A 12,402-nucleotide genomic window follows, 5' to 3' on the forward strand; every position below is an offset into this window, starting at 1 on the left:
TTTAAAAACTAGGTGTCCAACAATAGACACCGTATTTAGGAGAGTGTTGTGCTCTAGCAGCAGCAGCAAGGCGGATGGAAATAGATTGCTTTAGTCATGTTTACAATCCTTTACTTCTTAAGCTGGTGGTTGGCTTATGAGTTAAATTTTTTTTGGTACACTTCTGAATGTCTAAAGAAAATCCATAATTTTAGAATAGTTTTCCAAATTCAGTATAAAACATTTTATCTCTACTAGGCTTTCCACTGTTACTTCTACTTTTCGTGATACAGATGGCTGTTTTACATAAAGAAAATCAAGCTTCTTGTTGTGAAAAATACACAGTAGGTAGAACATTTAAGGACCTTACATAACTCTAATTAGCTAAAGAAGTATATGACACTGCTAACATATAATGTCCTGTTATAAACTGAAGAAGAAATCTGACTCCTGAAGATTTTGGAGACATATATGCAGGGTTGTTTTTTCCCCCTGAAAATGAATGATGGTTATGAAACTCTTCTTTCAGAAAAAAAACCAGTATACACTTCACCACAATACTGATGAGAATAAGATATATACAGTAAATCCTCACTTAATATTGACAAGTTCTTAGAAACTGCGACTTTAATAAAGCAAAATCATGTACGACAAAACCCATTTTATCACAGGTTATAGAGTTAAGTACCTACAGCATATTTCCGGTCACAAAAACATCACCAAACTTCTAAATAAGACCCGAAACACTTCTTATATTAAACACTGAAATACAGTGAGCATTTCAGGAAGATTAATAAAAACAAGTAAGATGATTTTCCAATCTGTTCACTCTCGTCCAGGGTCATGGGTGGCTGGAGCCTGTCCTGGTAGCTCAGGCGGTAAGGTTGGAACCCACACTGGACAGGACACCCTTCCATCGCAGGTGCACTCACAACCACACGTACTCACACTGGAACAATTCAGATGCAATGATTCACCTCACATGCACATCTTTGGGATGTGGGAAGAAACCGAAGTCCTTGGAGAAAATTCCACATGGACAGGGGTCATGGCCAGGAATTGATTGTTTTTTTTTCCATTTGATCAACATTACAATCTCGGCAATAGCTACTATTATCTTTCCTGTTTTGTGAATGAGGAAGCTGAAGATCGGAAGGGTCAAGTGACTTTTCCCAGGTCTCATAGCTAGTAAACAATACTGCTCCTTCCACTTTGCCTCGCTACTGACAAGATGGGGTAAATTTCAGCTTGAGAGAGAGAGGTAGAGACAAAGCTATATGGTATTGAGTCATCACATGGGCCAATGCTGCCACTTCTATAGAAACAATCAAACCAATGAATTCTCACCTGGTGACTCTGCAAGGTGCTCTTGTTTCTCTTCTCTGTCCTGAAACTGAATTAAATGTGACCACAAAGCCGACTTCCCCTGAAATACAAGGTATATAAATTTTTTTATTTTATAACAAAGAATTCATCAGAAAATAATTTCTCATCAAAACCACACACTGAAATGGCCATTTTGAAGTTTGGAGAACCACACTCATCCATCCCTTAGGTGTGTGACATTTGGAGCACGTCACTCTGTGTGTAACGAGGGTCATTCTTTGCTTCACCTAGAAGACTGGCAACAAACAGCCTGGGGAACAGCAGCTATTAAGCAAGAGGCCGGAAGTGGAGGCACACAGATTTCTGCCTTTGGTTTAGTTCTTTCTGAGCTGTATGTATTTAGGGCTGCCTACACTAGCCATGCTAGTAACCATGGAACTAAAAGGCTCTAGCAGCACAGGATGCATTTGTGTACATCCATATGCAAAATACATTTGAATGTATAAAATGCAATGAGGGAAGAAAACTGGGGCAAGAGGAGAAAGAGAAAAGGGAAAGAGGAAATATGCACCCACTAGAAAAAAAAACAGAAAGAGGTGAGAGAGACAAAAGCAAAGAAGCCATTTGAATTTTTCCATCCCGAGTAACTAGATAACTTAAAATGATAAACAACTGTTAATTCTACCTAATAGACTTTTTTGCTGGACAGTGACAAAAGCAGCACTTAACAGAATCTACAGGGGACGCAGCCTCTGCAGTGAATGTACTGTTTCACCCTTTCCTGTTTACCAGGAAAGAGCCCCAAACTGCCTCCTAATCATGGGTTATATGTTCTTTTTCTGGCATTAAAATACCTGTGGCACGTTTCTAGTCATCCTGTGACAAAGAGACATTCCCTTCAATTTTTCTGATATCCTATCCTCCTTGGTACGTTTCCTGACAGGGCTCCTAAGCAGCCCTGTCACCAGGGCTTCCTGAGACTGTTACCTGCTTGACCTGCAAGCCGTGGCTCCATATCCTTTCCAGGAGGTCACAGAGGCTGGCGATCAATGTGTTCTCCTCCAAGCCTGTGATGTTTGCTTCTCCATGGCCCAGTTCCACTGCTTCGTGGCCCATCTTCTCCACCAACATGCGTTTTGTCTGAAAACATCATGTGTGGTCACAAGTGTTATCCCAGCAGTGAAGCCCAAACTCAGCAAGTCCATTGCTGGATCAGGAGATCTTTAGTCACCTTTGGAAAACGGTCATCACCTATGTGGTCAACTAACTGGAGTAACATTATGTATACTTTTACTATTTTGTCAGAGAAATAGAGGGTCACTAAAGAGATAGTATGATACTATTCTAAAGTGTTCCCAAGTAAGTGTTTATGAATGACAATTTTCAGGTTACTAACTTGAGTAATGTTGAGGAATTATGCCAGACCTAGAAAATATGCTGTCAGAATCGAAAACCCTACCTTGCCACCACAGCTAGCCCCACTGCCCCACATCTTAGCATATGAAAGTTTTTGCACTTAAGCAGAAACCACAATACAAACCAGCAGCTCTAACATTTTTTCAGAACTGTAATTTGTGAGTGAACCAGGTCTTTTTGTTTCTTCCTTCTTTCATTTTTTTATTTCTTGTTTGCTCACAAGTATGCACCAAAAAATGGAAAGGAAATGGAAATCAGTTTCAGGTAAGCTATTTACAGCAGTCTTAGCTGCTCTTACAAAATGTAAACTGAGAGAGAATCTAGTTTCTTTAGGTAGGGACCTTGTCTATGATTCAGCATTGTCTGCATATGCTAAAAATAGGGCATTTATGGAATACAGCGAGAAGGTCCTTAAGCAATGACTGTCAAATAAATGAATAAAATGATGTTCTGAGATTTGTCGATTTGTACTGCTACCTCTGATAACACAAATATCAGAGAGGACATTAGTGTGTAATATACACACTACAATATGGCTGAGATCTTCTTCCTTATGGATACACTCACACACATATGGGCATGGATAAAGTTCCACACAGACACATACAGATATGCACAAAAAATGTGCTGCTTTTTGCATAAGATGACATACGTGACACATCTGACTTGGCTTAATATCTGTTCATGTTGGAGGGGGGGACAGCAATCGCTGGAAAGGGGACAAAAACTGCGCAGTGTTCCCATGTCACTGATTCTGTGGGCAACAGAGAACCCATGGAGGTTCATGACCGCAGAGGAAAAGCACTCAGGATTTAGGCCCTGGTACATTTTTCTTCTAGGGAAGCTACAGGCTCCAACGGGAGTTACCTCTGGTCATCTCAGCCTCACACGTGGAGTGAACATGAATGCACACTGTCTCCCTGCACCCGTAATACGTACCTTCATTCTACATTCCTTTAATAAGCCTTCTACAAATTTCCAGTTGGTTTGTGCAATCACTGCAGGAGACAGGTCTGACAATTTAGGCTGCCTCAGGTTTTTTCCCAAACTTCGGGCCTCTTGCATGTATTTCTAAAAATCAAAGAGTATTTTTAATGCATAAACATCAGATATTCTTCTGACTGATTCAACCTCAAATAAACCAGTGCAGGAACAATGTAAGGGCACACGTGCAATAGCAGTTCAAGTTTTAGCGTGCCAAAGGGTGGAAGACATTTATCCCCGCCCCCCTCTCCCCCTGTTAACCCCTGTGAAAACAAGGGTGCAGAAATCCCACCAGGTTAAAATTTATGCAAAATGATTTGGAATTTCATCTACTTTAGTCTTTTTATTAGGAAGACCCAAGGTGGTGGTTAGTCAGGATCATGGTTGGAATGAAAAACTTTGGTGTCTGGATTAGAAATCCAAGGTTCTGTAGAAACCCGGTGATTGTCGGATCACTGGTTTCCTCCACACCTCTCCCTACAGATCAAGAGACTTAACATACCTATAGCCTCTTGGGCACTGCCCCCAACCCAATTCTTTTCTCTACTCATGTCACAACAGTAAAATCAGGAGCTCTGGGTGCAACTAATTGTATGACCTCAGGTGTATTTGCTTCTTCATAAAATGGGCATATAGCATGCCTAGCCACTTCACAAGAAAGGCTCTGAAGTCACTCTGAAAGTATCACGTGCTCCACATGCAGGAGGCCTCTTGTTTCTGTGACATTTGCTACATCCCTCCTTTGCCTTCTATAGTCAAGAGAAAGTGGAAACATCCCATTACTTGTGATGGCTCAGAGGGCCGCACGGGAACCCAGTGCACTGAGCTGGAGCTTCGGTTAGTGAATTTTGCGGGGGAAAAAAATATCACTACATGTGATCTGCGCAGGACAACTGCCGTCCCTTTCTATGCCACCTGCAAAAGTTCATTCAGGCTATGTTTGCATCAGGACCACAGAACAGAATCCCCAAAAGTCCAAGGATCGCAGAACCATTTTTAGAGAATAACTACTCTAAATTATATAGTAAAACTAGCAGTTTGTTGGAGAGAGAGAGACTGCAAGCCAGCATACCCTCCCACAGACACATATGTGAAATCTATCTTGCTATCTGAAGGGGAGAATTTGAAAGTGTAAGTGAAGATGTGTAAAATCCTTTGCATTCTTTAAATAAAAGGCAGTTTGCACATTTAATATATTTCCCCTCTGCCAATTCTGGTACAATTTTTTTAAAACCCCACTGATTAGGGATTCTACTGATTAGTTTACTGCTACTTCCCAACCCTCCCGACAAAATCAAACAAATGCCACAAGCATTTGGTTCCCATAAACTTGTGTATATACCTCTTTCTGCTTCAAATCCTTTTTAGACGCTTAAACGAAGAGGTGAAAATTGAGACTGAGAGACAACTGCCGCTACTAGGAAAACTAAAACAGGTCTGTTGAAATATCCTGAAGGTTAGTTTTCAAATAAAAGCAGGAAATGAAGTGTCATAAAAACTAACTTGAGGTAGAGGCAGGGATCCTATGTGAGAATTATATCTGCAATTCCTATTATTTCAGGTTGTACTGATGTTATTCGGAATATTACAAATCAGAGATAAAAGGCTGGTAAAACAAATGCTAACTGGTGAGTTAATAAGGTTCTGCTTCTCCCCCATCCTCAATTCCTTGTGCAAATACAGAGAGAAGCACTACAAAACTCACTATCAAGAAGAGCTAAGGACCAAACTTCACTTAGGAAGAAATACTGCCTGGAAGAAAAAGAGTGAGGTCAGGCAAGAGGGTAGGAAGAAAAACTCAGTAATTGGATTAAAAATTAAGCACTCTTTAAAGTTTATGTTCTGTTCCATAAATGAAACCACGTCAGAATGGGCTGTCCTTTGAGTGGCTGTAAATACTGAGCACCCAGCACTATACCCATGGGGCGGGGAGAGTTAGCAGCCAAGAGTGGACTCCACAGGGCCATGTGTAAAGTCTCTGTCTGAGCACCTCTGCTGGAGCCACAGCATGAGCAACATTCCACAGACACGCACAGAAAGGACACTGAAGGTCGCACAGGCGCTTCCTCACAGCAAGAAGTGAGGCTGCCTCTGTCTACTGAAAAACCTAGTGATGGGAAAAATGTGGTTTTCTTTGGGGCAGCTAAAGGAAAAGGGATATTTTTAGATGAAAATGGAGATGGAAGAAAAACCTTTCCCAAGGAATGTTTTTATAATAAAGCCATTTCACTACAGAGGGAAGTCACCTTAGCTTTCTTCTCAGATTTCTAATACGTTCTTCTTCATTTCTGTCAAAGCCAAAAGCAACAAACCACTAGGAAATACCTATGAAAATACATCCTCTAATTAATAATCACCAAACTAACAGCTTTTTAGTACAGGTTCTTCTTGAGTTTTCTATTAAACAATCTGTTCTAACTGGCACTGAGCTTGTGAAGAGAAGAACATTGCGAAGTTAAGTAAATTTATGCTAATATCATAATGGGAACAGTCCTCTTGCCCTCAGGAGCAGCTGTTGGTGTGACCTGGCATGCAGAGGACAGGCCTGGAAGTCAGGAGTCCTGGGCTGTAGGCCCGGCTCTGCCTTTGCATGTCCATCTAACTTTGAACGAGTCTCTTGGGCTTCAGTGAAATCATGTCAAGTTACACACATGACCTCAAAGTTTCCTCTTAGCATTAGTATTTTATATTGATGACCCAATTTTCTGACCACATAAAATACAGACCAGAAAGGGTAAATTAAAATGCTGTGGAGATAAAACCTAACCAAAAAGCTGATTAAAAATAAATCACTTCTATAAATTGCTTAAATAAAAGTGAGCTTGAATATTTATTATATATACCTTTGGAAGAAAAATAATTTGCTAAAGCTGTTCTCCACCCCCCTACCAATCCCACTGATCAGGGATTGGAATGGTCACGTTTATGTGCCAACAGTATAGAATTATTCATGTTAGTGCACACCACCACGAAAAGGTACCAAACACAAGACGCAGTGAGTTCACGTCACGGGGTGATGTGAGGCATTCAAGAGCTCTGTGCACTCACACATGTGGATAATTCAAGGAACACCAAAGACAAGAGTTGGGAACATCTGCAAAGCACTTTCAGGAAAAGAACATACCAGGCAGCACTCAGAGAAGGATTTTTTGGGAAGTCGTGCAGGAGGAGGTGGACCCTGATCCCACTCCCAGAATGCCATGGAGTTCTGACAGACCAAAAGCTCCCCGGAAGGCTAAGAGGACGAAGAATGCCAACGACAGAAAAGCAAAAAAGAACAGGATATGGGAGAAAGAGACAAGCAAAACAAGCATGCATATGATAAAGTCACAGCAAAAGAAAAAGGAGAGAAGAAAATACGGTAGCACAAAGAGACGCACCAGATAGCTTATGCTTCAGTTCTTAAGGAAATATTCAAAGTCATACGGGTAAGAACACATCAACAAAAAGTAATATACATTTGGAATGATGTTTCCTGCTTTATTTCTACACATCTGAGTTTAGAAAATAGTTAACAAATGTTCTGACTGCATTTTTCTTTTGATCACAAGAAATAATCAACTTATTTAAAATTATTCAAACATAATTACAGTTTTATTTTCAAGTAGTACAAATAAAGCAAGGGATCTTAATTTAAAAATAACTTTAAGAAACTTATAAAATGGTTTCAGCAAGACAAAGACAAAAAATAGGCAAATATATCTTTACTTACTAACTTTAAATTATGCTTGAAATAATATCTATGCTCCTTGTAAATTTTTTTCCCTACTGGAGACATATTGACCAAAAATTCATCTTAAACTTGGCCTTGCATTGCGATACACAGGAAGACTTGTTCTAAAGGCTTTTTTTAGAGGTACTGAAATTACAAAAATGGAAAATAAAAGGTGCTTTCTGCTGTAAGTCAGTACAAAAGGATTACTATTTTAAAATATAATGGAACTGTTCTTTAAAAAGAATGGGGAAGGACCTACACCACGACACCTGCTGGGCCGAGTGAGCCTAGTGGGTGGCTCCTGAATCAGGGCATCCTAGGAAGGCCGCACATACCTCCCGCACGTCGTTGTCCAGGCCCACGTGGTCCGGGTGCTGGCGAAGGCGCTCTTTCCTGCGCTGTGTGTTGGCACTCCGACTCACCCAGCGACTGAAAAAAACAGAAAGTGTAGATGAAAACAAACAATAACAAAAAAACTGCTCCAGTCACTTACCTTTAAAATAAAATGAACTGTTCAAACCAAAAGACTGCTAATACTCATTTTTCTTTATTAAATAGATAACAGCTTTATTGAGATATAATTTACAGTCACCCACTTAAAGCACGTAATTCAATGGTGTTTAATACATTCAGACATATGTAATCATCACCACAGTAAATACTTCTCTTTAAAACTGAGGTGAAAAAAAGCATCCTGTCTTTTCTGTGATGATCCTCTCCTTTCTATCTTGCTGTCCAACAGAGCCCCACACCCTGGGCGGATACCAGCCTCGCACTACCTTATTCTCCTACTCACGTAGGTTAGTTCTTGATTTCGTTTTCCTCAGTACTACCCATGGATCTCTTTACCTGCCCTTTATCAAATCTCCCCCAATTCCCTCAAGGACTACGTATTCCGTATCTTTCACTCAACTTCAAGTACCCCCCCTCATCTGATGACCTACCTTGCCTCTTTCCTATTGCCCTCTGTTTAATGACACACACACACACACACACCTCGTCATTCTTCTAATCCCAAAGTGTAAAATATATTGGCCATGGTTCAAAACCATTTATTCCACCTGTAACCCTGACCAAGTCTCTTGCCTTATTCAACCTGCTTTATTGGTCACCTCCTTTCTCCTTTGCTGTCTTTCCAATTTTTCTTTCCCAACTGAATATTTCTTCTCATCTTACAGGCATCCTGGTAGCTCTCTTGACCTTCCATAATTATGTTTAAATCTCTTTCTGTACTCTCTCATGTAAAAACTCTTAAAGTGAAAGTTTAGAGGTAAGGCCTCTACTTATTTACCTTTAGATCTTTAGTTCATCTCAAATCAGCTTCTTCCCACGAAAATGCTCTTGATGAAGCCACTGATAACCCTCCCTGCCATATGCAATGGCTGTTATTCATTCAATTCTTAGCTTATTCAAACTCTCACTACAGTTACTACTGCTGATCACTCCATCTACCTTAAAACTCCAGCTACTTTCAACTGCCTCAGTATTTCCAATGAGATAAGCTCTCACATTTGAGCCTTTGTTCATGATGTTTTCTCCCAACTTCTATTAATCTTTCAAATAGCTTAGATGGCACACACAAAGTGTTCTATGATTCTTCCAAATCAAAATTAGCTACCTGTTTTATACTTCCGAATTGTAGTACTACTTATCATAGTTTGTTATTGTTACTTATCACCACTTTATATAAAATCCTCTCTAATATACTCTCAAAGAGCTTGTATCATGTCTGTCAGGCACTTTATTGGCAGAATCTACTACGTCACCTGACCCTCCTATAAATACACCCTAAAAATATAATTACAGATGCTCCCCTGGCCTGTGTGGCTCATTCAGTTGGGAGTCTTCCTACAAACAAAAGATTGCCAGTTTTGATTCCTGGTCCAGGTATATGCCTGGGTTGTGGGTTCAGTTCCCAGTCTTGCATGGGGCATGTGCAAGAGGCAACTGATCAATGTTTCTCTCTCATATTGATGTTTCTCTCCCTCTCTGCCTCCTTCCCTTCCTCTCGTTCTAAAAATAAATAAAATCTTTTTAAAAGTCACAGATGCAAACATTTAGGTTTACAGATGTTCATCATAGCACATATGCAGTAACAAATCTGTGTTTCCTTTATTCCATGACACATTCCGGCTTTTAAATGATCCTGAAATTAGGATAGATCTTTCACTCCAAAGCATGCTGAATGCATACTTTTTTCAAAAAGGTTTTGAATTAACTGCAGCTCTTAGATCCAACAGTTACTAAGTCAATGTGCTCTAAATAACCTAACTGTTCAACAGTAGGGGGTGCTATACAATGAAATATCACATAATCATTAAAAAAAATCAAGTTTCTAAGAAGATTAATAATATGGGAGAGTGCTCCTGATACAATAATGAATGAAAAAGCAAGATACAACACTGTATAAACAATACTCTAATTTTATTAAAAAAAAAAAAAAAAGGAAGTGTGAACATGCACACATGCACACACACGGGATCCATGTGATGGGAAAAAACCCACCAACTGTTAACATCTCATGATGATGGTGTTATGAGTGATGTTAAAATTTACCCTACCACTTTTCAATATTCAAACATTTTGAATAATATGTTTTATTTTATATTAAACTTTTTAAAAATTTCCCAGATCTTGACTGTAATAAAACAGGAATGCTGCTTCTTCTGTTTCCTACTAAATAATTTATGCATGCCTCTGATTTCAAGCTTCTAAATTATCTCATTTCAGTCTGCTAGAGGAACACAAATAATTATAATAAGAATGGTAACAAGAAAGGTAGCAGTAGCGTCTTTTAAAATAGTTTTTTGTTTTGTTTTGTTTTAAAGTATATAGATAGGTTTACATATCAAGAAAAAAAAGTGCAAAGATCTAGTGACTGACCTCTCAAGTGGAATCTTGGGAAATGTTGCTTAAGCAAAGGATCAATGTATTAGTCTGTAGAAAGGATATTTTTTTTTTTTAATGGGGAAATTGAAAAGGAAGATCCAGAAAAAAATAGTAAGACACTGACAAAGATTTTTTGCTCGACTAATCTACAATCAGGCTCCTGAACCTTCTCCTAGGCCCACCTGTGCACTTCCTTATAAACTGCAGCGTTAGTAAGAACCCTGCTAAGTCAGTTTAGAAGAAACCCCCCACCCTCAGGCTACCTGAGCTCTATCTGATCTGGCTCCTCATCCTTCCCCACCCGCCCGGGGAATGCCTAATCACCCTGGCCAGTCTTCAGCAAGTCCTGTTAGGTCAGTTTAGTTAAAAGCCTCCCCTTCCCCTAAGGTTTCCTCTTCGTAATCATCCATCCACTGACTCCTACTCTGCTTCTTAGTTATACATTCCTCCTTGCCCATCATATATGATATTTGGAGTTGAGTCCAATCTCTCTTTCCAACTGCAAAACCCCATGTGGTGGTCCCTTTCACCATGGCCTTGAACAAAGTCTGTCTTACCATCTTCAACAAGTGTCATGAATACTTTTTCTTTAATAGCTCTGAAGCAGAATATAATAGCAGCTGATAAAGTTACATCATAAATAAAGGGGAAGAGCAAAATATAAGTAACAAAAAAAAAATGTATAAAGACCTGGGTATAGATTTTTGACCTGGAATCCTTGGAAAAAGCCCTGTAGCAAAAAGTAAACAGTCAGTGTAACAGAGTAAAATTTGTTCAGGGTTTAAAAAAACTAGGGCTCCTGGGTAGGGTGGTTCAAATAGATAGTAAAAATATGAAATAGGATATAAACATCAGATAAAGAATTTATATAATAAAAAAAGGATAATATAAAGGGCAGAGCATTTCCCTTAGCAGCCAAAGAAGAAACAACTTTAGGTAATGAAAAGGATAAATATTAACTTACAAAATAAAACTTGCATCTTACTATTCGCTCTGTGGGACGAAAATGCCCTATTTAATTTTATTTCAAAACAGGTAAATGAGTGCCTGGCCGGGTGGCTCAGTTGGTTGGAGTGTTGCCCTGTACACCAAAAAGGTTGGGGGTTTGAGTCCCAGTCAGGTCATGTAAGGGAGGCAACCAAGGGACGTTTCTCTCTCTCCCCCTTCCATTCTCTGTAAAATGGGCATGTCCTCGGGTGAGGATTAAGAAAATAAATAAAAATAATAAAATAAAATGCTATGTTACATAAAAAGTTTAAAAACAAACAAACAAACAGGTAAATGAGCACCTACTTAAGAAAACTACTATGAAATCCATATATTTCTGGTCTGATTAAGTAATTATAGGGCCGGCCAAAAAGTCTGTTTAGTTTTTTCCATAAAGCAAGGCACAGTTTTCACTTCTACCAGTAACTTTATTGATTCAGATATTTTGAGTATGTAGGCTATCTCCCGTGTGATATAACATTGATTGCTTTCAACTTCAACTGGTCTACCCGACCGACCGTGGAGCATTGCCCAGCAAGAAAACTTTGCAAACCACCTTTGACACATTTGATGAGTCACAGCACCTTCTCCATACACTCTCAGATATTTTTGCATTCCAGTTGCATTTTTACCTTTCTTGAAACAAGAAAACATCATATGCCAAAAATGTTGAATATTTTCTTCCATCTTCAATATTAAAATGGCTACACAACAATTCATCGATTTGATAAGTTTTATAAAATGCACAGTGATATGACAGCTGTCACAATACAATCTAACAAAATTGTTTTGAATGAAGTTAAGGACAACTAAGCACTACTAAAGGCATCTTATAGAAAAAAAACCAAATGAACATTGTGACCAACCGAATAATTTATTCTTTGCATTACTAAAATTCATTTATTTAAAAAAAATATTTTTATTTATTTATTTTTAGAGAAAGGGAAGGGAGAAAAAGGGGGAGAGAAACATAGAGGAATGAAAGAAACATCGATTGGTTGCCTCTTGCATGACCCCAACTGGGGACCCAGCCCACAACCCAGGCATGTGCCCTGACTGGGAATTGAACAGATGACCTTTTGGTTCGCAGGCTGGTGATCAGTCCA

At 39.2% G+C, this 12,402-nt stretch overlaps 1 protein-coding gene across 4 annotated transcripts in view; it reads right to left on the reverse strand.

Annotated features, from left to right (window-relative positions):
- Nucleotides 1-12,402, reverse strand: part of DENND5B (DENN domain containing 5B) — a 170,637-nt gene that overhangs the window by 38,768 nt on the left and 119,467 nt on the right. For 2 of the 4 annotated variants that reach the window (XM_090272983.1, XM_090272985.1), the window contains exons 8-12: nucleotides 7,756-7,849; nucleotides 6,830-6,940; nucleotides 3,661-3,792; nucleotides 2,293-2,445; nucleotides 1,327-1,405 (exon numbers count right to left, since the gene is read on the reverse strand). In XM_090272983.1, the coding sequence (XP_090129109.1) occupies nucleotides 1,327-1,405; nucleotides 2,293-2,445; nucleotides 3,661-3,792; nucleotides 6,830-6,940; nucleotides 7,756-7,849 (569 nt within the window). The remainder of the gene's footprint in view (nucleotides 1-1,326; nucleotides 1,406-2,292; nucleotides 2,446-3,660; nucleotides 3,793-6,829; nucleotides 6,941-7,755; nucleotides 7,850-12,402) is intronic. The other 2 variants (XM_090272984.1, XM_090272986.1) reach the window with 1 other exon arrangement.

The sequence above is a fragment of the Furipterus horrens genome, unplaced genomic scaffold (genome assembly GCF_987537825.1).
Source record: "Furipterus horrens unplaced genomic scaffold, mFurHor1.1.pri manual_scaffold_4, whole genome shotgun sequence".
Lineage (NCBI taxonomy): Eukaryota > Metazoa > Chordata > Mammalia > Chiroptera > Furipteridae > Furipterus > Furipterus horrens.